Source organism: Phacochoerus africanus, chromosome 6, assembly GCF_016906955.1.
Source record: "Phacochoerus africanus isolate WHEZ1 chromosome 6, ROS_Pafr_v1, whole genome shotgun sequence".
NCBI lineage: Eukaryota > Metazoa > Chordata > Mammalia > Artiodactyla > Suidae > Phacochoerus > Phacochoerus africanus.
Genome location: NC_062549.1, coordinates 65,687,194 through 65,712,985, shown reverse-complemented (window position 1 = coordinate 65,712,985; position 25,792 = coordinate 65,687,194). Strand labels below are relative to the sequence as shown.

Here is a 25,792-nt window from a genome sequence, read left to right as displayed (position 1 = left end):
GTTCTCAAAAATCCTTTAAGCCTTAGTTTCCTCTTATGGATTTTGATTTCTATTTAAGTACCTCCTCCGCAAATGCAACACCATGTGGTTTCCTCTATTTATAGCAATGGTGCCATGACTTTTAATTATTTACCAGTCACCTGTTTATTATTTGTCTTCTCCACTGGACTTAGTCCTATGAAAGCAATTTTCCGTTCCAGTATTTAGCACAAAGTATATGACTATTACTCTTTGCTGAATGAAAGGACAATATCTTCACTTGTTTCAGTTCATCTTATTGCTGAATGTATAATGTCAATGGAGTACAATTATTTTTAGGACGCCTCCTACACTGTTGATGGGAATGTAAACTGGTGCAACCACTATGAAGAACAGTATGGAGTTTCCTTTAAAAACTAAATACAGGGAGTTCCCGTCGTGGCGCGGTGGTTAACAAATCCGACTAGGAACCATGAGGTTGTGGGTTCGATCCCTGGCCTCGCTCAGGGGGTTAAGGATCCGGCATTCCCGTGGTGTAGGTTTCAGACGCGGCTCAGATCCCGAGTTGCTGTGGCTCTGGCGTAGGCCGGCAGCTGAGGCTTGAATTGGACCCCTAGCCTGGGAGCTTCCATGTGCTGCAGGAGCGGCCATAGAAAAGGCAAAAAGACAAAAAAAAAACTAAATACAGAACTCCCACATGAGCCAGTAATCCCACTCCTAGGCATATATCTGGAAAAGACAAAAACTCAAAGTCTAATAGATACTAATAGTGGTGCACCCCAATATTCATCATAGCACTATTTACTATAGCCAACACATAAAAGCAACCTAAATGGCCATTGTCAGATGAATGGATAAAGAAGATGTAGGAAAAAAAAAAAGAAACACCTGGAGTTCCTATAGTGGCTCAGCAGAAACAAATCTGATTAGTATATGAAGACAAAATTTGATCCCTGGCCTCGCTCAGTGGGTTAAAGATCTGGTGTTGCTGTGAGTTGTAGTGTAAGTCACAGACACGGCTCAGATCCCAAGTCTCTGTGGCTGTGGTGTAGGCCAGCAGCTACAGCTCTGATTCCACCCCTAGCCTGGGAACCTCCATGTGCTGCAGGTGCGGCCCTAAAAAGACAAAAAAAAAAAAAGAAGAAGAAGAAGGAGAGAAGTAGTACATATACACAATGGAATATTACTCAGCCATAAAAAAGAATGAATAATGCCAAATGCAACAACCATGGATGGACCTAGAGATTATCATACTAAGTGAAGTAAACCAGACAAAAAAAGACAAATATCATATGATATCACTTATATGTGGAATCTAAAAAAAGGATGCAAATGAACTTACTTATAATACAGAAATAGACTGACACACATAGAAAATAAACTATGGTTACCAAAGGTTGGGGGGGGGGTAATTTAGGAGATTGGGATTTAAAATAAACATGCTGCTATATATAAAACAGATAACCAGAGTTCCTACTGTGGCATAGCGAGTTAAGAATGCAAGGCATGAGTTCTATCCCTGGCCCAGAAAAGTGGGTTAAAGGATTTGGTGTTGCCACAGCTGCGGCTTGGATTCAATCCATATGCCTCAGGTATGGCAAATTTAAAAAAAGATAACCAAAAAGAACCTACAGCATAGCACATGGAACTATACTCAATATCGTATAATAACCTATCATGGAAGAGAATGTAAAAAAAGAATATATATCTGAATCACTTTACTGTACACATGAAACTAACAACATTTTGTTTTTGTCTTTTTGCCTTTTCTAGGGCCGCTTCTTGCGACATATGGAAGTTCCTAGGCTAGGGTTCGAATCGGAGCTGTAGCCACCGGCCTACGCCGGAGCCACAGCAACTCGGGATCCCAGCCGCGTCTGCGACCTACACCACAACTCACGGCAACGCTGGATCCTTAACCCTCTGAGCAAGGCCAGGGATGGAACCTGCAACCTCATGGTTCCTACTCAGATTCACTAACCACTGTGCCACGACCACGACAGGAACTCCTAAAACTAACAACATTTTAAATCAACTACATTTCAATTAAGAAAATATTGAAAAGAGAGAGTTCCCGTCCTGGCACAGTGGAAATTAATCCAACTAGGAACAGTGAGGACGCAGGTTCGAGCCCTGGCCTCACTCAGTGGGTTAAGGATCTGGCATTGCCATGAGCTGCGGCATAGGCTGGCAGCTGCAGCTCCGATTCCACTCCTAGCCTGGGAACCTCCATATGACGCAGGTGTGGCCCTAAAAAAGCCAAAAAGAAAGAAAATTTTGAAAGAAAAAGAAACCTATGGCTACCAAAGGGGAAAGGGAGGGGAGGGATAATTGGAAATCTGAGATCAACAAATACATACTATTATATATAAAATAAAAAAGGACTTGGAGTTCCCGCCGTGGCGCAGTGGTTAACGAATCCGACTAGGAACCATGAGGTTGCGGGTTCGGTCCCTGCCCTCGCTCAGTGGGTTAAAGATCCGGCGTTGCCCTGAGCTGTGGTGTAGGTTGCAGACGCGGCTCTGATCCTGTGTTGCTGTGGCTCCGGCGTAGGCCAGTGGCTACGGCTCCGATTTGACCCCTAGCCTGGGAACCTCCATATGCCGCAGGAGCAGCCCAAAGAAATAGCAAAAAGACAAAAAAAAAAATTAATTGGGGAATAGGGTTCAGAGAGGAGGAAGCAATAGTTGTGCCAGAATAAATTAAAAAAAAAAAAAAAGGACCAACTGTATAACACAGGGGACTATATTCAATATCTTATAATAATCTATAAGGGAAAAGATCTGAAAAAGAATATATATATGTATATATATATGTGTGTGTATATATATATAATTGTATGTGCATGTGTTGCCACCCTACAGCAAATAGCACAACTGGGTTCCAATTTATTAATATGAAACTTGCTGAAGAAATCCCCTGAGTCTCAAAGTCTCATGGTTATTTGCATGACCGGTCATTGTGCAACTCACAAGCATAAGCCACTGGGAACTTATGTAGAAACCTTGAAATCACAAACTCTTATTTTAATAGACAAACCATATAGATGATGTAGGGTGGGAAAATGAAAGTTTGCTGGAATACCCTGGCATGATCAATTCTAGCTCTGATAAAAAAGAAAAATGGGAGTTCCCATCGTGGCGCAGTGGTTAACGAATCCGACTAGGAACCATGAGGTTGCGGGTTCGGTCCCTGCCCTTGCTCAGTGGGTTAACGATCCGGCGTTGCCCTGAGCTGTGGTGTAGGTTGCAGACGCAGCTCGGATCCCGAGTTGCTGTGGCTCTGGCGTAGGACGGCGGCTACAGCTCCGACAAGGGAGCGGCCCAAGAAATAGCAACAGCAACAACAACAACTACAACAACAAAAGACAAAAAGACCCAAAAAAAAAATGCACATTATGAGAGGAAGATTATTTAGCTACAAAAAAAAAAAAAAACAGCCAACCAAACAAACAAAAAACTCTCACAAAACTGATAGTAAAAGAATCCTTTGCCAGAAAGAAAGAAAAGCACATTTAATGGAAACCTAAATATGGAGGGGAGGCTAATGAATAAAATATCATGAGTTTTTTCTAACCTAAATAATTTATAAGAAACTAAAAGGAATATCTAAGAAAAGGAAATTCTAGAAATTAAATGGATAAAAATACATTTATAATTTTGAAATGACTACACTGGTCATTAAAAAATCTGATTTTAACAATAATGAAATTAGAAACTCGCCCATCTGGGACTAGTAATACTTTGTTAACAGAGACTCTGACATGTCTGTCCCATACCTGGAAAAGTGACATTAAGTCACAACAGCAGTTCTGATTGTACAGAGTCACAAGGGAAGTCAGGTACTGAGCCTGTTAGCACAATGGCAACTTTTCTTTAAAAGAAACCAGTGAGTTTTTCAAATTATATTTACACGAAGTAGTTCAGCAAATATCTCTAATAAAAGAATGCAAAAGAGAGAGCAAATCATAGCAAATTAGGTAATAAAATCAGTGATAGGGAATTCTCGTGGCTCAGTGGTTAACAAACATGACTAGTATCCATGAGGATGCAGGTTCAATCCCTGGCCTCACTCAGTGGGTTAAGGATCTGGCATTGCCATGAGCTGTGGTGTAGGTCGAAGATGTGGCTTAGACCCTGAAATGCTGTGGCTGTGGTTTAAGCAGGCAGCGGCTGCTCCAATTCGACCCCTAGCCTAGGAATTTCCGTATGCTACAGGCGTGCCCCCCCCCCAAAAAAGCAAACAAAACAAACAAAAAATAATAGAATCAGTGAGAAAAAAAATTAGAAAAAAATGGAGGCTTTATTGAGTAACTAAATAAGCACGGAAACCTTAGTAAGTATTTGACTGAAGGCGTCCTCAAGTCTTCTCTGAAACAGTAATTCAGATTGACTCCCGTTAGAGCTGTCAAAAGACAAGTCGGCAGGAGTAAATTAAAGCAAAGGGTAATAACCAATCACGTTTTTAGAGTTAAAGAAGGTCTCAGTGGAAACCCACAGACTTGGTAGTCAGCTTAATTATGACCCCAGAAAGGATTAAGAGCCCTCAAATTAAGACCAAAGATGATGCCAAATAAAAAAGAGGAAGAAAACTTAAAAGAGAGAGAACCATTTCCTAGCTGGATTCTGTGATCAATGAGAAATAGACATCTGGAATTAGAATATACATATGTAAGATTTTAATGGATGCATATGCTCCTAAAAGCTACAGAGTACATTTTTGAAAATCATAGCTGGAGCAATTAATAATAAATAAATATATATACATAAAACCTTATAATTGGAGAAATGCACCATCTCACCTGAAAAAAGTATGTTCTATCTTTTTGTTTATTTGTATTTATTTATTTATTTATTTATGTTGCTTTTTAGGGCTGCAAATGCCGCATATGGAATTTCCCAGGCTAGGAGTTGAATCAGAGCTGCAGCTGCCAGCCTGCACCACAATCACAGCAATGCAGGATTGCAGCAACACAGCCAAATTTTCTACCTATACCGCAGCTGACAGCAAAACTGGATTCTTGACCCACTGAAGGAGACCAGGGATCGAGCCTGTATCCTCATGGATACTAGTCAAGTTCGTTTCTGCTGAGCCACAGTGGGAACATCCTAAGTTTTTATTTTTGCATATTAGTTTTTTTAAAAGCAAGACAAACCTACCAGTTCAAAAATGAGCCAATATAATCTGAAATCACTTCGTTAAAGAAAATGTGCAATGACCAACATGTCTTTTTTTAGTCTAATAACTAGAGGTAAAAAAGAGTAACAATTCCTCTTTTAAGTATATGAAAAGATATCAAGACCAAATAGGAGAAAAATAATACTTCTTTAATCTAAATCCAATTGCCAAAGAGATGTGTAATTATTTTGTTTGATAAATACACTGGGGGGAAAAAAGGCAAACAACCTATCAGAATATGAGTCAAACATGGCAAAAGAAAATTTGAAAAGACCTAGGATGGTCTGAGTCACTTCAGACCAGATTGGTCATACCATTTAAACACTCTGCCTTCATCAGTCTCCTCACAAGGTGATGATTATAATTACCATGCCTTCGTGACAATGCCAAATTAATTATAATTTTTATTATATATTTTCCATGTACTGAGATAGTTACTGACTTAAGATGGTTTTGCAATGGTCTTTTTTTGGGGGGGAAATGGGGTGAAGTGGGGGCTGTCTGTTTTGTTTTCCTATTTGTTCTCTGCAATGGGATGGGTGCGCATGGCTCCTACTCCTAGTCAGCAAGCAACCTCATTTGCCAGCTGACAGGACAAGGGGAGGACAGTGGATTATGGGACAGAACAATGGTACCTGACTCGCCTGTTAACTTACAATCAGAAGCCTTATTAACACTGGGCTATGCCTACCCACTACCCAGGGAACTCACCAGCTATAGACACAAGACGATCCCCCCCGAGCGGTCCAGCCTTGCACAGCAGAACCCCTGTGTGTGGCTTACACGTCGGCGTCCCACACCAGGACAAGGGAGTCCAGAGCCCCAGACCTCGCTGGAGGTTCTGAGAGCTTGAGGAGGCCCTCTGTACACAATGGGATGGGGCAAGCGCAGCAGGGAGCCAAGAAAGAGAAAAAGCTCAGCATTCCAGTAAAGTCACCGTAAAGATCCAAGAAACACTGCACTGAAATCCACGGGGACCGAGCAGATTGAGGGGAACGATGGTCGGGGCCACGCACATGAATGGAGGCGCTGGGGCAAGGCAGGCTGCTTGAGAATTCAGGGTAGGAAGTGGAGCCTGCGGGGGTTTTCTGAGACACCTGCCAAGTGTTGTTGGAGGCAAAAGGCTTAAAAGTGGACAAGGAGGGAGCTGATAGCAATTCCTACAGCAGAGAAGAAACCCAAATACCCACAAATACTAATAATGCGACCATTATATGATATTATGATGCAAGTCACATGATTCATTGATGAGAACCCAAACTTCACTGTGGTCATCAACTTTGTATGCAAAACCTTTTATAGGTGTAATTAAATACAGAAAAATCAATTAACTAGGCCTTTGTTTCCTTTCTTTGCCCAGGCAAACTATGAATGTGACACCATAGGCAATAAACTCACTGTGATGAGAGAGAGACAGAACAAGAGGCTTTGATAAAAATATATTAAATATCATTCAATAGAAAAATACAGATTAGAAGAAATACAAACATTCCTACTCCAGCTCTAGCAAGCTGCATTTTTACATAATCCATCCCACCTTCCCGACTATAATAAACCACATGAGGAGTTCCCGTAGTGGCTCGGGGGCTAGGGATCCAGCATTGCTGCAAGCTGCATCATAGGTTGCAGGTGCAGCTGGGATCCAGCATTGCCATGGCTGTGGTGTAGGCCTGCAGCTGCAGCGGTGATTCAGCCCCTAACCTGGTAACTTCCATATGCTGCAGGTACCGCTGTAAAAAGACAAAACAAAATAAATAAAATTAAAATAAGCAAGAGCCAAGACATGAGGAGTGAACTACCCAGGAGAGTCACCAACCCACTCCAGGAACCACAGAAGGCTCTGGAGTTAGCAGAACTTGTTAACTTGCTGGTTGAAGACCTGATCAAGATTTTTTTTTTTTTTTGCCTTTTAGGGCTGAACCTGCAGCGTATGAAAGTTCTCAGGCTAGGGGTCCAAGTGGAGCTGCAGCTGCCAGCTACAGCCACAGCAACTCGGGATCTGAGTCATGTCTGTGACCTACACACATCTCAAGGCAACACCAGATTCTTAACCTACTGATTGAGGCCAGGGATTGAACCTGCATCCTCATGGATACTAGTCAGTAATCAGCTGAGCCACAACAGGAATACCAATGAGATTTTTAAATTGAAATATAGTTGATTTACAATGTTGTGCCAATTTCTGCTGTACAGTAGTGACTGGGTCATATATATATGCACACACACATTATTTTAATATTCTTTTCCATCATGGTCTATCCCAGGAGACTGGCTCTAGTTCCCCATGCTGTACAGAAGGATTTTATTGCTTATCCACTCTAAATGTAACAGTTTGCACCTACTGACCCCAAACTCCTAGTTTCATCAGAGATTTTTAAGTCTAGAATATGACAGAAAGAGCACAAAGAGAGCCCACGCGCATGTGCATTTCGGGCTACCTCCCTAGCTCCATAGCAATTAAACTTGATTATAGCCAGCAGCTCCCATCATAATTATCAGAGGCTCACAGCAAGAGCATCTCCTCAGGAAGCTATTTATAACCCGAAAGCTTTGTCTCCTTTCTCCCCATGGTCACTCCACTCTGTAGGGGAGCTTACAGACCCTCCAGACCCAACAAAGCCCAGAGTCCCTCACTGTGAGGGGATGGGAGAAGGGGGGTGAGTGCCTCCAGGGAAGGCACTGACCAGCCAAGAACACCCCTGATGCAATGGAACCACGTGCCTCCTTCCACCTGCTCAGTGTCAGCCTGATGCACAGTGAGCCGAGCAGGGGCGATCAGTGAGGCAACCTGTGCAGAAAAGTCGCAAGAAAAGCCATGCCCTGCCAGCTACAAGGAAAGCTAACACCACTCTCTTCCCAAAGAGGATTAATTTTTTTTAGATAATGACAGCCCACTGATTTGGGTATTTAATCATAGGCCAGGCCAGCTTCTATTTAAAGTGCATCAGAGGCATTAACTCACAACTAGCCCACAATGATCCCACAGTTAACAGAGGTGGGATCCAGCAGAGAGTTCACAGAACCTGCCCATAAAAGGATAAATAGTGTTTTCTATGTTTACATAAAACATTTTTCCATTGACTCAGTTTCCTTTATATCCGTCAGGCTTAGGAATGTCAGCACAACTTTTAATTTCTTACCATACTCATAACTAGACATTCTTTGCATTGATTTAAGAAACTTCTCTTGTGGTGGTTGTCTTCATAATGGTTTTATTATCATATACAGTAAAACTTTGTATTTTTGCATGTTTATTTTGTAACTAAATACCTTAATAAAATAGCTCATGTTTCTAAAAATCTTCAGTTGGTTCTCCGAGATTCTTTAGATATTTGATCATATTAAGTGCAACTAAGTATGTTTTTGCCTCCTTTCAAAATCAGTACTTTTTATTTGTATGTTTGTTTTTTGCCTTGGTGCGTTAGCTATGAATAGAGCTATCACAAACTTACGTGTTCTGGCATCAAAACTTGCCAAAATAGGAGTTCCTGCTATGGTGCAATAGGATCAGGGGCATCTCTCCAGCACCAGGACACAGGTAAGATCCCTGGACCAGCACACCAGGTTAAAGGATCCTCCATTGCTGCAGCTATGGCATAGGTTGCAACAGCAGCTCAGATCTGATCCCTGGCCCAGGAACTCCATATGCTGTGGGGTGGCCAAAAAAGAAGAAAAAAAAAAACTTGCCAAGATATAAGATATCTATGTAGCATATATTTAAACTGGGAGTAAAACAATTGACAAAAATTAAAAAAAAAAAAAAAAAACTGCACAGGTTACACTCCTGGCCCTGGCAGAGCTGGGCTTTGAACCAGGCAGCCAGGCTCCAGCAGCCATTTCCTTTTTTTTGGTCTTTTTAGGGCTGCACCCACAGCATATGGAGGTTCCCAGGCTAGGGGTCTAATCGGAGCTATTGCTGCCAGCCTACACATCTGCGACCTAAACCACAGCTCACAGTAATGTCGGATCCTCAACCCACTGAGCGAGGTCAGGGATCGAACCCAAAACCTCACGGTTCCTAAACAGATTCATTTCCGCTGGGTCGCAACGGGAACTCCAGCAGCCACTCTTAATCACAATTCATTTGCCTTGAATATGCAAACTTCTGGATCTATGCCACAGGAGGTCCAGAAGAAATCGGAAAGTATAGTCCAAGAAGACCCTTCAAGATGCTCCAATTCAATGCCATCAATTTATAAATTCAACAACTGAAACCCAGAGTTTTCTTGTGGCCCAGCAGGGTGAGGATCAAGCGTTGTCACTGCCGTGGCTCAGGTCACTGCTATGGCGCAGGTTCGATTCCTCGCCCAGGAACTTCAACATGCTGCAGACATGGCCAAAAAAAACACAAAAAACAAAAAAAACTGAAAGCCAGAGATGACAAATGACTTGCCAGATGTCACAGAGCTCACACATCATCTTAAATCATCCAGAATAGATGGTGCTAAATAAAAAATCAAACTAAACTGTAAGAAAAGTCTGAAAAAGAATATATAAATATAACTGAATCACTTTGCTGTACACTCGAAACAAATATAACATTATAAATTAACTATGCCTCAATTTTGGGAAAAAAAAAAAAGAAAGAAAAAAAAGATTATAAGTTCCTTGGCAATCAGGAGCCTTTTTGTGTGTATGTGTGTGCTTTTTTCCCAACGCATTTTCTTTTTTAAAAAAAAATTTTTATTGCAGTATAGTTGATTTATAATGCTGTGTTAGTCTCAGGTGAGCTGCAAAGTGAGTCAGTTATACATGTACAGATAGCCATTCTTTCTTCAGATTCTTTTCAGATATAATTTATTATAGAATATTGAGTAGAAATCAGTAACCAATCAGACAGCTGACCACAGTCAAGACTACAGATACACACCTGCCCTCCACTCCCTTTTTAGCTACATGTATTAAAAGTGTTCTGGATTCACCGACTAGGAACCATGAGGTTGCAGGTTCAGTCCCTGCCCTTGCTCAGTGGGTTAACGATCCGGCGTTGCCGTGAGCTGTGGTGTAGGTTGCAGACACGGCTCGGATCCTGCGTTGCTGTGGCTCTGGTGTAGGCCAGTGGCTACAGCTCCGATTCAACCCCTAGCCTGGGAACCTCCATATGCCTTGGGAGCGGCCCAAGAAATAGCAACAACAACAACAACAACAACAAAAGACAAAAGACAAAAAAAAGTGTTCTGAATTCAAAAAAAAAAAAAAAGAAAGAAAGAAAAAGAATATTGAGTAGAGATCCCGGAGCTATGCAGTAGGATCTTGTTAGTTATCTATTCTATACATAATAGTGTGTATATGTCAATCCCAAACTCCTAATTTACCCCTCTCCCCCAAGTGTCCCCTTTGGTAACCATAGGTTTTTTTTCCAAGTCCGTGAGTCTGTTTTTGTCTTGTAAATAAGTTAATTTGTATAGGAGCCACTTTTTAGGGTTAGCTTTAGAAATATAATATATATTGACTCAGAGCTCCCATCGTGGCACAGTGGAAACGAATCTGACTAGGAGCCATGAGGTTGCAGGTTCAATCCCTGGCCTTGCTCAGTGGGTTGGGGATCTGGCATTGCCATGAGCTGTGGTGTAGACTGGAAGCTGTAGCTCCAATTGGACCCGTAGCCCGGGAACCTCCATATGCCGCTAGTGTGGCCCTAAAATGCAAATGTATGTGTATATATCGACTCTATTCTCTCACTGCTCCAACCCCTAATCAAGCTTTCAAAAAGTCACCATACATTAGCTTAGAAGACTTCTGGTATGGCCAAATTAGATTATTCAACAGAAGAAGAAACTGAGGTCCCAAAAGTTTACGTAACTAAGTCAGAGTGATATCAGTAATTACAGATGAATTTATATGAGACTGGATGACCTAGAAGATTGAAGTCCTAAATTCATCATTCCTAAGGTGGTATGGGACATCACGGAAGTGACTAAATTAGCGCCCTATGGGATCCACTTGACAGTCCCGCAGGCCTTTCCTTGACAACAACGGCTCTAGAACCTAAAAGGAAAGAAAGAACGTATCAAGGGGAACACTGCACACCCAGAACACAGTTCAGCCACTGGAGCCCCTCTCTTCCTTTTTCTCTCTCTCTCTCTCTTTTTTTTTCTTTTTTTTTGGGGGGGGGGAATCTTTTCTCCTTTTAGGGCTGCACCGAGGCATATGGAAGTTCCCAGGCTAGGGGTTGAATCAGAGCCACAGTTGCAGGCCTACATCACAGCCACAGCAATGCCAGATATAAGTTGTGTCTGCAACCTGCACTGCAGCTTACAACAATGTCAGATCCTTAACCCACTGAGCAAGGCCAGGGATCGAACCCATATCCTCATGGATACTAGGCGGGATCTCAACACGCTGAGCCACAATGGGAACTCCTAGTTTATTTCTTGATAAAATAGTGTCAATATTTTTCACCCAATAATACAAAGACACTTTGCAAACTAGGATTATTGGTTTTGGGTTTTTTTTTTTTTTTTTTTGCCACACCTGAAGCATGTAGAAGTTCCCAGGCCAGAGATCGAATCCATGCCACAGTACTGACCCAAACCACTGCAGTGACAACACTGGATCCTTTTCTAGAGCCGATCCTGTGGCATATGGAGGTTCCCAGGCTAGGGGTCTAACCAGAGCCATAGCCGCCGACCCACGCCAGAGCCACAGCAACGTCTGCAACCTACACCACAGCTCACGGCAACGCCAGGGATCGAACCCACAACCTCATGATTCCTAGTCAGACTCATTAACCACTGAGCCACAATGGGAACTCTGTTTGTACATCTTTATACATTGATCAGAGGCTGATTTACAGCCAGAATGCTAGAACTCTCTACAGTCATGTTCACATACATTTCTTCCCTCTTCTCACTGAAGAAAAAAAAAAATTATCTTAAAATGTCTGAAGTTCCCATTATGGCTCAGCTGTAACAAACCCGACTAGTATCCATGAGGATGTGAGTTCAATCGCTGGCCCCGCTCAGTGCTTTAAGGATCTGGCATTGCCATGAGCTGCGGTGTAGGTCACAGATTCGGCTCAGATCCTGCATTGCTATGGCCATGGCATAGTCTGGCAGCTGCAGCTCCAATTCAACACCTAGCCTGGGAATTTCCATATGCCATAGGTGCAGCCCTAAAAAGCAAAAAAAAAAAAAAATCCTGTCCTTCATTAGAACTCAAGGCCAAAAAACTAGGAAAACATTTTGCCAAGACCAAAACCTATTATTATTATCATTAAAGAATTCTCATATGTTAGAAAGTCAGGAACTATACAACTCAATATCAAACACTTGCAAATTATGTAATTTCATCCTGCTGAAAATATTAATTACATGAATATGCTCTTTACTTTTAAGCAAGAGTAACCTGCACCTGCCTTTCTAACTTATATTAGGTAACAGGGATTAGTATTTTTGCAGGGTGACAATTTCACAAGCCATCATAACTCCCAGGAGGGGAAGAAGAGTCTGGATTTGCCACCAGGTAATACGCAGCTGCCTGGAAAAAGAGCAAAAGGAATGTCTGACTCCCCAGGGACAGCTGTCACATGGCGACATCACTCAAGCCACCAGGGTGTGGAGGAAGCTCCAAAAAGCCCTGCTTCCGATGACTCAAGGGAAGCAGCACAGGCTACAACTCCTCGGCAGCCCAGAATCCCGAGCTGCAAATCAAATCATATCCAGTCAGGCTGAACGAGGCACAGAACTAACTGAAAAGGTGACAGGAAACTAAGAAACCACTAACCTTGCTTCCTTGTCCACTTTAAACATAAGCAAAATTAAGAAACTCAGCCGAAGTCACACCAGAAGTTTTTAAAACTTTTCCCTCCCCTCCCCCTCCATAATGGCAACAGTTAGAGCTTGGGCTTTGGATGATGACTTTGAGGGCTGGTCTTATCACTTTTTGGATGACCTTGAGTGCATTAGTTAACCTTGATGTTTCTCTTCTATAAAATGTGAACAAGCTGCTGATTGTCCACAAGGAAGCCAAGACTGCACAATGGGAAAAGGATAGTCTCTTCAGCAAATGATTTTTAACTGGATATCCACATGCAAAAGAATGAAGCTGGACCCTTACCTTACAGTGTACACAAAAACTATCCCAAACTGGATTAAAGACCTAAACGTAAGGCCTAAAACAATTAAACCTCTAGATGGAAACAGGGGGAAAGCTTCAGGACATGACTGTATTTGGCAATGATTTCTTGGCTATGACATCAAACGCACAGGCAACAAAAGACAAAAGAGACAAATGAGACGACTCCAAACTTAAACACTTCTGCACCTTAAAAGAAACAATCAACAGAGTGAGAAGGCAACCGAACAAAATGGGAAGAAATGACCGTAAATCGCAGAGCTGATAAGGGTGTGATATCCAGAATACAGGAAGAGTGTCTTCTCCAGGCCAACAATAACAAAAAATAATTTGATTTTGAAATGGCAAAGGCTCTAAATAGACATGCTCCAAAGAAGATACACGAATGGCCAATAAGCACATGGAAAGATGTTCAACATCGCTCATCATTAGGGAAAAGCAAATCAAAACCACAATGAGATATCACCCCATACCCATGAGGATGGCCACTGCCAAGAGTATAGATAACAGCAAGTATTGGTGAAAGTGCAGAGAAGTTGAAAGCCTCACACCCTACTGGTGGGAATGTAAAATAGTGCAGCCACTATGGAAAACAGTATGGAGGTGCTTCAAAAAATTAAAAGTAGAGTCACCACATGATCCAGCAATCTCACTCCTGGGTATATACCCAAAAGAATTTAAATCAGGGGAGTTCCTGTCATGGCTCAGTGGTTAACGAACCCAACTAGTATCCATGAGGACGAAGGTTTGATCCCTGGCTTCACTCAGTGGGTTAAGGATCCAGCATTGCTGTGAGCTGTGGTGTGGGTTGCAGACGCAGCTCGGATCCCGTGTTGCTGTGGCTATGGTATAGGCGGGCAGCTCCAGCTCCAGTTTGACCCCTAACCTAGGAACCTCCGTATGCCTCCGGTGCAGCTCTTAAAAAAAAAAAAAAAAAAAAAAAAAGAAGAAGAAGAAGAAGAAGAATTTAAATCAGTATCTCAAAGAGATATTTGTGCATCCACATTCATAGCAGCATTATTCACAATAGCCAGGAAGTGGAAGCAGCCCAAGTGTTCATCAACAGATGAATGGAATGGATTGGCGTTCCCTTCATGGCTCAGCAGTTAACGAACCTGACTAGGATCCATGAGGATGCAGGTTCCCATCCCTGGCTTCCCTCAGTGGGTTAAGGATCTGACACTGCCGTGAGCTGTGGTCTAGGTCGCAGAGGCGGTTCGGATCCCACATTGCTGTGGCTGTGGTGTAGGCTGGCAGCTGCAGCTCCAATTCTCCCCCTAGCCTGGGAACCTCCATATGCCGCAGGTGTGGCCGTAAAAAGAAAAAAAAGAATAAATGACTCTAGACATTAACAAGTGTGGTCCCTGGGAATGGGGGGAAATGCCCCAAGTTGAAACCCGCTGTTTTAGAATGACCTGTAACCTATGCAGTTTTCCACAGGGAGCTGAGGTTCAGAACACACACAATGCCTGGATACCAACTGCCTGGACGAGGAAGACCAGGCAGCAGTGGAATCCCTATCTCTTTTCTCTATAACAGGGAGATGGCAAATACAGAGCTCACAGACTTACCACCAGCAGAGAGAAACCTGTGAGCACAGATCCTTCAGGGGGGTCAGAGGAAAAGGACAGTGGCGCTTCCTTTGGTTAAGAGCAAAGTGAACACCTTTCATTCAAAACCATTCTCACACAACAGCAGACTTCAAAAAAGTAGCCACGGCATAGAAATGCCCAAAACGGATGTCTTGCTTTGGCAAATGCACTGAGAGATGGCGGCATTCTTCCTGCTAAAGCAGAACTTTCGTCAGCAGCTGGTTCTGCCACCAGTGGCTCCAACCTCAAGCCCAGAGAGAGACTCTCCACCTGTCAAAAGAGCCAAAGATCTGTGGTCTTTTATTTATTTATTTTGTCTTTTTTTGCCTTTTCTAGGGCCGCTCCCGTGGCATATGGAGTTTCCGAGGCTGTGTCTAATCAGAGCTATAGCCACCAGCCTACACCACAGCCACAGCAACGTGGGATCTGAGCCACGTCTGCAACCTATACCACAGCTCACGGCAATGCCGGATCCTTAACCCACTGAGCGAGGCCAGGGATCGAACCCAAAACTTCATGGTTCCTAGTTGGATTCGTTAACTACTGCGCCACGACGGGAACTCCAGCTCTGTGGTCTTTTAGACCCTTGTTGCTCAAAACACGGCCCTTGGCCCAGCAGCACCGGCCTCAGCTGAGAGCACATTAGAAACGCAGGATCCCAGGCCCTACCCCAGACTTCCAAAAGCAGAATCTGCATTTTGAAAAGATAACCTGGTGATTCACACACACACACACCTTCAAGCTTCGGAAGGACCGTTTCAAACCACATAGATAACGAATCCACAGCAATGGGAAAGATGTATCATAAATCTGACTGAAAAGACTGTTCTCTGTTCTTTGCAGGGGGAGGGGGTTGAATAAATCATTGTGCACCCAACTGCCTTTTCCATGATGAGACCAGAAATCCCTTTGCTTTTCAGTTAGAATCTGAAGTTTTCTGTCAGCGTCTTAGACTGACTGGCCAAAGGTGACCACCAGGCAACCAATAAATTCGGGAATTGCTAAGGGTAGAGACAGTGCACCATTAAGACCGAGATGAACTGTCCTAATTACACATGAAACTCACCCACACCCCAGCAAGGAGCTGCCACAGGCCACTGATGCCCAGCTGTTCTCACTCTGCACTGCCTCCATCCCAGGAATCCCCCCACATGTCCTGGATCGTTGCCTCCAATCCCTCAACCATCGCTCTCCCTCGTCTTAGTTTCCAGTGGAGTTTATTTTTCTATTTATTCATTATTTGTACAGAACCTACTTCCCAAGGGGATTGTGCGTGGCTTACAAAGATGAACACGTTGTAAACAAGATGAGCAAAATTAAAGCAGAATAAATACCCAGTTAGACGTCTTAGGAGATAATGTGTGTTCGCATGATCTTTCCTTTCTCAGCTCTCCCAGGCCCTCATCACTGCTTCTCCCCAGGAAAGCAGAAGGGGATTAATGTGACGGATGAATCTGAAAATCAAATGGGATGCTCAGTGCATCTCCTCCTCTCTGCCTCCTGGGAGTGAGTATGTACATGGGGAGCAAAGATTCTGCCCTGCCCCTTCTTGGCACAAGTTTTACCTATATACACCCCAGCCCCCACCCACATGGGGAGAGCCAGGGCTGCCACCCTGTTGAGGTCCAGCATTGGCAGTGGCTGGATGGGTAAGCCTGTTTATCAGATGGATGGGATTATTAAAAAATCCAATTGCACAAAGATAGGAGCTGCATTTTCAAGATTGATTCCGTCAGTTTTAAAAAGTGATACTTCGGAGTTCCCGCTGTGGCACAATGGATTAAGAACTGGACTGCAGCAGATCAGGTGGCTGCAGAGGCATGGGTTCAAACCCTGGTCCAGCATATCGGCTTGAATGTATCTGGCAACTGCCGCAAGTTGCATAGGTCACAGCTGCAGACTGAATTCAATCCCTGGCCCAGGAACTTCCATACCCCACGGGTGCGGTCATAAAATAAAATTTTAGAAAATAAAATTAAATAAATAAATAAATAGTGATATTTTGGCTCCCATGTCTTTACTTCTTTGACTTATTTCTCAGTTAGCTCAGAACTTACGTAACAGCCAGGGTGCTATTTGTTAAGCCCTTTCAAAATCCTAACCAAAAAATCTGGAAAGTTCATGCTACAAGCCACCTACAATAGGTTATTAACAGTGATCAGGAGAGTTCTCACAGTGGCTCAGCAGGTTACCAACTCAACTAGTATCCATGAGGGTGCGGGTTCCATCCCTGGCCTTGCTCAGTGGGTTAAGGATCGGACGTTGTTGTGAGCTGTGATGTAAGTCAAAGACGTGGCTTGGATCCCTTGTTGCTGTGGCTGTAGTGCAGCTGAAGCTCCAATTCTCCCCCTAGCCTGGGAACCTCCATATGCCACAGGTGCAGCCCTGAAAAGCCAAAAAGGTGGGGGGGGGTGGAGGGGAATGTCCTGAAATTTCTGGATACTGAGGCAAAAGGGAACATGTGACCAGTGTGGTAGCTATAACTCGAGGCCACTCAGTGCTCAGTCCACCCTCACCTCCTTGCTTTCGCACTCACACTGAAATCTAAGACGTGCCTTCCCAAAAATTCTGTTAGCCAGAAGAGGCCAGGGGACTCCATCCCCAAGAGTAAGCAGACGCTGCCTCTTCCACTCTCTCCTCCTCTGAGGAAGAGGCTGTGATGCCTGAGGTGGAGCAGCCTTGCTAAGAGCTGGGCAGGGAAAGAGAGGAAGCTGGCACCAGGGAAGGCTGGACCAGCCCTTGACCACCTGCCCAAGCCAGCTTGTGGCTCAAGATAAATAACCCCCTAACTTGTCAAACCAAGATACACTTGGTTATATGGTTCTCAGGAACCCTGAGTTGAAAGATACATATATGGGAGTTCCCGCTGTGGCACAGTGGGTTAATGATCTGGCTTGTCTCTGTGGCATTGACAGGGTTCAATTCCCCACCCCGCACAGTAGGCTAAGGATCTGGTGTTACTGCAGTTGCAGCTGGGATTCGATCCCTGGCCATATGTCAGTAAAATCTTATATACAGAGATAGAGATTGCGCTATAAAACATGGCTAAAAACCCATCAAGATTTTCTTTCTTTCCTTTTTTTTTTTTTAAATGAGAGTTGCAACGTTTATTTCAGGTTCTCTCTTGTGTTTTTTTATTATTATTATTTTCTTTTTTGCCACACCCACAGCATGTGGAAATTCCTGGGCCAAGGATTGAACCCACGCCACACAGTAGTGACCAGAGAGCCACAGTGGTGAAAATGTAGAAGCCTTAACCTGCTAAGCCATCAGAGAACTCCTCAATCCATATTTTTTAGACAATGTTTGGAAGAAGTGAATTCTTTTCTTTTTTCTAATTACATATAAAAAAGATACATTTAAGGCTTTTCATACTCAGGAAGAGCAATATATGCCAGATAGATGGAGAGAGAGAAGTGAGGGGTCATATATGCATGTACACACATATATACACGCTCACATATATAATGTTTATACTACTAGAAAATGTTGTTGAAACAGAACTCAACTAATTTCAAGTTCATCCTTCTTTTAAAAGACTGAAGATATTTTTAAAAATAAAGCAGCTATTAGAAATTTATTTTAAAAGAACGGTAATTACTTCCAACATTTTTATTTTATTCATGGTTTGGGACCAGTTATTGCTCACCAATATCCTGTACAGTCTATGTAGACCAACGAGGACCCACAGTGGAGAAGCCTGGACACTGTAGGCCCTCAAACTTCAAAAGAGCTTTTTTTGGGGGGTGCCACACCCGAAGCACATGGAAGTTCCCAGGCTAAGAGTTGAATCGGAGCTGTAGCTACACCACAGCCACAACGATGCAGGATCCGAGCTGTATCTGCGACCTACACCACAGCTCATGGCCACACCTGATCCCTAACCCACTGAGCAAGGCCAGGGGTTGAACTCACGTCCTCATGGACCCTAGTCAGGTTCGTTTCCACTGAGCCACAATGGGAATTCCCCAAAGAGCTTTTGTTATGTTACACCAGGCACAAATATACATCATATAAATGTTCATACATTACAGAAAGAGCGTTGTCAAAGGTTAGCAGGCAGAAAGTTCTTGTAGTAAACCCTGGGGTCTCAGAAAATGCAATTAATTGGACTATAGCACTGCTGAAACCCTGATCAAGATCTCCCTGTCCAGAGAAAAAGGAACCTTCACACACTGTTGGTAGGAATGTAAACGGGTGCCTCCACTCTGAAAAACAGTGTGGAGGTTGCTCAAAAAACTAAAAATAGAACTACCCTCTGATCCAGCAATCCCACTCCTGGGTATATATTCAAAAGAAACAGAAACACTGACAGAAGATACATGTGCCACAGCGTTCCTAGCAGCATTATTTACAATTGCCAAGATATGGAAACAATGTAAGTGTCCATTAACAGATGAACAGATAAAGAGGATGTGGTACATATATACAATGGAATACGACTCAGCCATAACAAAGAAAGAATTTTTGCCATTTGCAACAACATGGATGGGCTTGGAGGGTCTTACGCTAAGTGAAATACGTCAGAGAAAGACAAAAACTATATGTTATCACTTGTATGTGGAATCTAAAAAATACGACAAACTAGTGAATAAAACAAACAGAAAAGAAAGAGACTCACAGGTATAGAGAACAAATTAGTGGTCACCAGTGGGGAGCCGGGATGAAGGGGTACAAACTATTATGTAAAAAATCAGCTACAAGCAGGATAACACAGGGAATAAAGGCAACATTCTAGAACGATTTTTTCATTAAAAGCATGGGCAAATATTCAAAATACTTTTTTAAAAAAAAGACTGTCCCACACAATGTCAGAGAGATTTCCCATACAATGTTTTATGTGCCTACATAATGTTTCTTTCCTTTTTCCAATTATAAAAAGCTATGTTTAAAGGTTTTCACACTCAGAGTAAAACAGCTCCGGCTCCCCGCTCTGCCCACTCTCTGGGATGAGTTAGAATTCGGCTTTAGCAGAACAAGTGCTGCCTCTTACAGTTGGCACAGTGCCTGCACACATGTAATCCTCAACATGCCGCAGTGAGGGAAACAAATGTAATACTCTCCACACGGGAAGAGAGGCTGGGAGAAGTTAAGGGATTTGTCTGAAGTCTCACAACCAGTCATTGGTAGAACCAGACTAAAATAGATCCACTGCCTCCTAGTCTGGAGCTTTCTTTTCTTTCTTTCTTTCTTTTCTTCTCTTTTTTTTTTTTTTTTAGGGCCCCACCCCACAGCATATGGAAGTACCAGGGCTAGGGGTTGAATTGGAGCTGCAGCTGTCAGCCACAGCCATGCCAGATCCAGACCACGTCTGTGACCTACACCACAGCTCACGGCAATGCCAGATCCTTAACCCACTGAGCAGAGTCAGGGATCAAACCCAAATCCTCACGGATCCTAGTCGGGTTCATTACCACTGAGCCACAATGGGAACTTCTCAAGCTCTTTCTAAGGCCTTGTGCCATTTCTGTGAAGGGTGGAGGTGGGGGGACATACCAGGGAGGTGACATGGCTACACCCATACCTCTTGGAAAAATGGCCAGCCCGTTGCCAGTCATTCTGAGAATCAGAGGTATGGCTTTCTAGTCTGGAAATCCATCTTTTTTTTCCTTTTCCCACCTGCTAGCCATTCTTTCTTGTTTCCCTATTTGGTTCATGAATTTCTTGCCCCCTAAGGGTCGCATTTTCTCCCTCTCCCTGAGATACAATTACAAATCATGATCCAGGTGCTAACCTCACTTCTTCGTACCTACAAAGCTTTCTCTGTGTTCGGGGTGAACACTGAACCTCTCTCCTGGCAGAAGGAATTAGGGCATTTAATGGGTGTGAAGGCTGTTGGAGCTCATCTACCACCTCATCTCTTCTACACTGACAGCTGCCAGAATGTTAATGCCACAACAGTCCAAAGATTAAGGTATACATTTACGATCCACTTCAATGGTTTTTACACTAATTCAGATATTTGTTCCTGTCTGCAACTACTAACCTGCTACCTGCTTTTTTCCTTTCTCCTTTGGTGGAAACTCTGACTAAAAAGTTAAGAAAAGGGTGAGCTGTAGACAAGGTAATACAGAAGAAGAGTTTGGTGGAAAATAACAAAGAACGTATAGCCAGTTATTCGTTGGAAAAAATCATAATAAGTAAACACTGCTCATGTTCTAAGAATATACTTGTCTCTGATTTCATCTTGTACTGAGGTGACCTGTAAAAGCTGCTTTAAGAGTGTAAAGAATGGTCTGGTTTTGATCATGTTTTGATGGTTCTGGGCTAGTTCTGCATCCCTCTGCATCATATTCAGAACTATACTGAGTGTGGCCCATCCATTGGTTTCAGTTGGCTTTCAGATCCTCTTGCCAAAGAACACCCAACGTATGTAGAGGGAAGTTCAAAGGCTCTGGGGCCATACAGGTCACTTAAACTCTCTGAGCCTCAGTTTTCTCATGCGTAAAATGAGGAAGACAAGTCCCATCTCATAAGGCCATTGAGAACATTAAATAAAATACTACATGTGAAGTTCCCACTGTGGCTCAATGGCATCAGTGGCATCTTGGGAGAACTGAGATGCAGGCTCAACCTCTGGCCCGGCACAATGTGTTAAGGATCTGGCATTGCCACACCTGCAGCTTAAGGTCACAACTTTGGCTTGCCTCTGATTCCTGGCCTGGGAATTCCACATGCCAAGGAGTGGTCAAAAAAAAAAAAAGTAAAATAATAATAAATGTAAGATTCCTGGTACTCAAACCCCTGGCGCTGTTACTGAGATTCACTTCATATGAAGCAGAATTTTCATGAGCTTCCCAAAGAATGTGTCCTAAGGCAGTCATCAAAATGTTTTCCAAAACACGATTATTAGTCAATATCTAAAAGAAGAGGAGGAGGAGGGAGGAGAGGGGGGCAATCGAATCCCATGTGTAAAACTTTCTTCCCCTTTTATGTGTCACTTCACACCCTTTCCTTAAACTGGCAATATTTCTTCACTCATTGAAGGTACCTCAGATGCTGGGACCATGTCTCATTGTTGGTCTTCCCATTAGTAACACAATGACCAGCACAGAATATGCACTTGCTGTTTTCCTTCTTGACGGGCAACCACTACCAGAAAAAAAAAAAAATCTCAGGGCTCTGACTAATAGATGGTCTCCCTTTGTGTAGGGCTCTGCCTGTGTTCTTCATGAAGCAGATTTGTGTCAATGGCATCCAGAAGTGGGATGGAAGGGAGATCCAAGGTTTCAAAGTAAACGGAGGCAAAGATCAGTAAGTATACAGAAAATAATTGGGATATTTGCAGGGTCTATGTGTCACTCTAAAGATTGCATAACATTTTCAAAGAGAGAAATGTATATTCACAATGGAAAGATCTGGCAGTCACCCACCCAACCAAGTGATTTAAAACTTACCAAACACTAATAAATGGCCAAAGCCATGTAATGGAAAACACAGCATTGCCTATGGAGTAGTCTGGACAAAAACATATTGTCTGAATTTCATCACACCTTTAGACTGAACTTCTGGTTTTCAAGAAACATAGGGAATGGAGGAACAAGGTAAGTGACTCGTACAATGAAATAATCAATAAATCTTGAATGTGGAACAGTCCATAAATCCCTTGTTCCTACAAAAAGTCTATGTGGTAGACAAAGGAAGAAGTTGAAGCACTTCTAGATTATAAAATGTTCTAGATTATAAAATACTAAGACGTCCAACAGCCAAATGCAATGTATGAATGAGTTTTGATCGGCTCCTGCTTTGAAAAAAACATATAGTTATAAAAGACCTTGAGTGGACAACTGAGGACATTTGAATACAACCTGGCTTTTGAGGATAAAATGGAATGGTTATTAACTTTCTTTGGATGTTTAAGTTCCTGAGTTAGGTAAAATTTCCTCTTGCATTTAATAATAAAAATAAATTATAAAATGCTTGTCCTAATGCATTTGGGCCAGATACTGAGGATTATAAATGGCTCAGACTTGTTCAGACATCTTCTACGCCCGATTCTGGGGACAGCAGTTGTACTGAGGAAAAAGCAAAGCCCTCTTAATTGAGTATCATGTTCACTGCCCTTTCACAGTCCAAGAGCCATGGCTTTTCAGAAAGTAGTAATGATCCTTCTCCCAACTTCATGTTGCTAGAGGTCTTCAAATCAACAGTAAAAATAGTTTGGGATAAACTTTACAACCTGTGACGTTGCTTCCACATAAAGATAGATTCGTCATTTGATATCACTCAAGTTTTTTTTTTTAATAGTGATGCAGATGGTGTGTAAGAAATACAGATATGGAGGCAATAAAGCGTGTTTTATGTAGTCTGGGCACTCCATTAACCCTGCCATTGAGGGCAGGAATGAGAAGCGGCAGCAGATAAAAGCAGTAAATAACCTCACTCCACCCCAGTTACTTCTGTTCCTTCCTGAGCCTTTCTAGAAGGGACAGCTTTCAGAAGATAAACGTCATAAATTAGGGCTTTTCCAAAGAGAGGCAGCAAGAAAAAGGAGCACTAACCCACAGTTAAAAGTTTGTGTTACTTGGGAAAAGACAAGTGGGAGTCTGAAAATTAGTTCAAAGAACTATCGACTCTTTGATTCTTTCTCGAACTGAAAACGATCCACACTAAAGCTAAAAATAAAAATAAAAACTTAAACTTAATGCTTAAAGACATAAATATAACATATAGCATCATACATTATATGTAATAGATAACAAGGAAAGTGCTTCCTTGTGATTTTTGAGTTCAAGCTTATCTGAAAGGACAGGGAAGTCTTACCTAGGTACAAGGATGCGTTTTCTTTCTTGACATTGTCGTCTAAGTAGGTTGGTCCCAGAGTATAAATTGGCGTGGAGCCCATTCCAATAAGAATCTGTGCGCAAATGAATAAAGCCACGTAGACCCAGTGATTATTTCCTCCTGAGTCCTTGAGGCAGGTGGGAGGCTCCACCGTGGCCGAAAAGTTGCCATTCTGACACAGGCCGTCGTTGGAGGCTGAGGCGTTCAACTCTCGGATCTGGTAGGGAGGCGAGATGAAGTGAGGTAAAGCGAAGAGGGCAGCCCCCACGGCAATGAGGAGGCCCCCCACCGCCAGCCACAGGGGCCGCCGCCCCCGGCCACCAAAGTAGCTGACAAACACCACCACCACCAGGCTCCCGATGTCAAAGCAGCTGACCAGCAGCCCCGACTCGGAACTCTTCAGACTGTAGCGCCTTTCGATGGTGGTGATGACACTGCTCAGGTACCCAGAAACCATTAAAGCCTGGATGAAGGTCAGAAAGCACATGCAAACCAGGAAGCAACGGGAATCAGTGAGGACCACATAGAGGCACCTTCTGCCCTGGAGCATGGCCAAAGCGGAGGACACCGACATGGTCTTGCCGACTTCCACCCTGTGGTGATGTTCCACCAGCCCTACCATCTCTGCCGAAGTAGACCGGGCGGAGGGGCTGGGTGCCTGTGGGCCGGGTCCTTGCTTCAACTCCCTATGGTCGGAAGAATCCGTACAGCCGGAGGCGGGTTCTGCGCCTTCGCGCGCGGGACGCCGATCTGACCGGCAGGAGGCGCTGTTTAGGACGGGTAAACTCTTGGACCTAAAGGTCTCTGGTTCGCACTGCTCTTGGACAGCTCCTACTCTGGCCGGTGCTTCCAGCTGCTCTCCCGCCTGGGGCTGCAGCCCAATTCCTTCGTCCATGGCTCTTAGAATTCAGATTCGATCGCTAATGCATTCAAGGACTCCAGCGTTTTTCATCCACAGGCACGAGGGGCCAATGCCGGGCCCAGGCAGTCGTGTTCACCAGGGTCTGGGGCTGTGGATGCAGAGCCGCGCAGCAGGACATCCTCACCAGCTGAGAGGTGCCCAGGGCATCCTGACCGCAGACACGTCCCCGAGGCTCCGCAGCCGCGCGCCCCGGAGGGCAGGGGTCTGCGCGGTCCTGCGATGAGCCCTACTTAGGGTCCACCTCGGGTTGGTAGCTCGCGGCAGGAGCCTGGCGCGTCCCGGGTGCATCCCCTCCACCGCCGCCGCTCTGCTAGCCGCGCGGAGCTCGTACGCCCCGTGCCCAGCGTGGGGGCGCTTAGCGCTGCTGCCCGAACCGCATGCTTCCTGGCTGACTGGGCCAGAGACGTCCTGTCCTCGCCGCCTCTGCTCGCGAAACCCTCGGGCGCAAAGCTGCCAGCCTGCAAAGCAGAGAGAAGGCGGTCAGAGAAAGGCAGCTGCGGCTGGGGCCGGCGTCCCGGCACCCCCGACAGGAGGAGGGGGAACAACACTGGGCGCTGGGGGACTCGGACGGTCCCAAGTGGGACAGAGGGACAAATGTGAAGCGAAGCCCTGGAGGAGGAGGCGGTTGCAGGCTGCAGCCTCTAGTGCCCGAACAATAAGCAGCAGGCGGTCGGCAAAGACCCTCCCTCATTGTCTACGGTGGACCAGCCCCCTCCCCGCCCCTTTTGCCTAAAACAGCTCATCTGCTTTTATATGTTAATAATTATCAACCTGGCAGTTCTGACTCAGAGGCAGTGTCTTTTATTCGAGTGAACTAATTGCAACCTTTTGGTACTCCTACTCCCTTACTCAAAATAGAAAAAGCCCAAAAGAACAAAGGAAAGTTTTTTTTTTTTCCAAAGACAATGCATTCCCAGTACTGACTTTTAAAAAGAAAAGGAAAAGAAAGCTACGTGCGTAGAAATGTGTGTACACACTTGTGCCCAGGCACGTGTGCGCGACTGGATGTGAATTCCTCTTCTCCATCAACCAGAGACAAGTATTCAAGGCCCAAGGCGGCGGCAAAAGGTCAACGTGCTTGCCTCTTTATTCTCAACACTAAAAATAACACCCCTACTCCCAGCCGGCAGAGACAACTATTCAATTACAAATACCAGGGGCATTCGAGGCTGCGGCCCACACGAAGTCCCTGCGCGCGGTGTCAAGCGAAACCGAAAATCAATTTGCTTTGCGGAGAGGTAGGGAAGCCACAACCAAACAA

The 25,792-nt window shown here is 44.0% G+C and overlaps 1 protein-coding gene across 1 annotated transcript in view; it reads right to left on the bottom strand.

Moving 5' to 3' along the window:
* SLCO5A1 (solute carrier organic anion transporter family member 5A1) overlaps positions 1-25,792 on the bottom strand; it is a 141,450-nt gene that overhangs the window by 115,367 nt on the left and 291 nt on the right. Inside the window, 1 exon segment of the mRNA XM_047782862.1 lies at positions 23,589-24,989. Coding sequence (XP_047638818.1) covers positions 23,589-24,504 — 916 coding nt within the window. The 5' untranslated portion in view covers positions 24,505-24,989.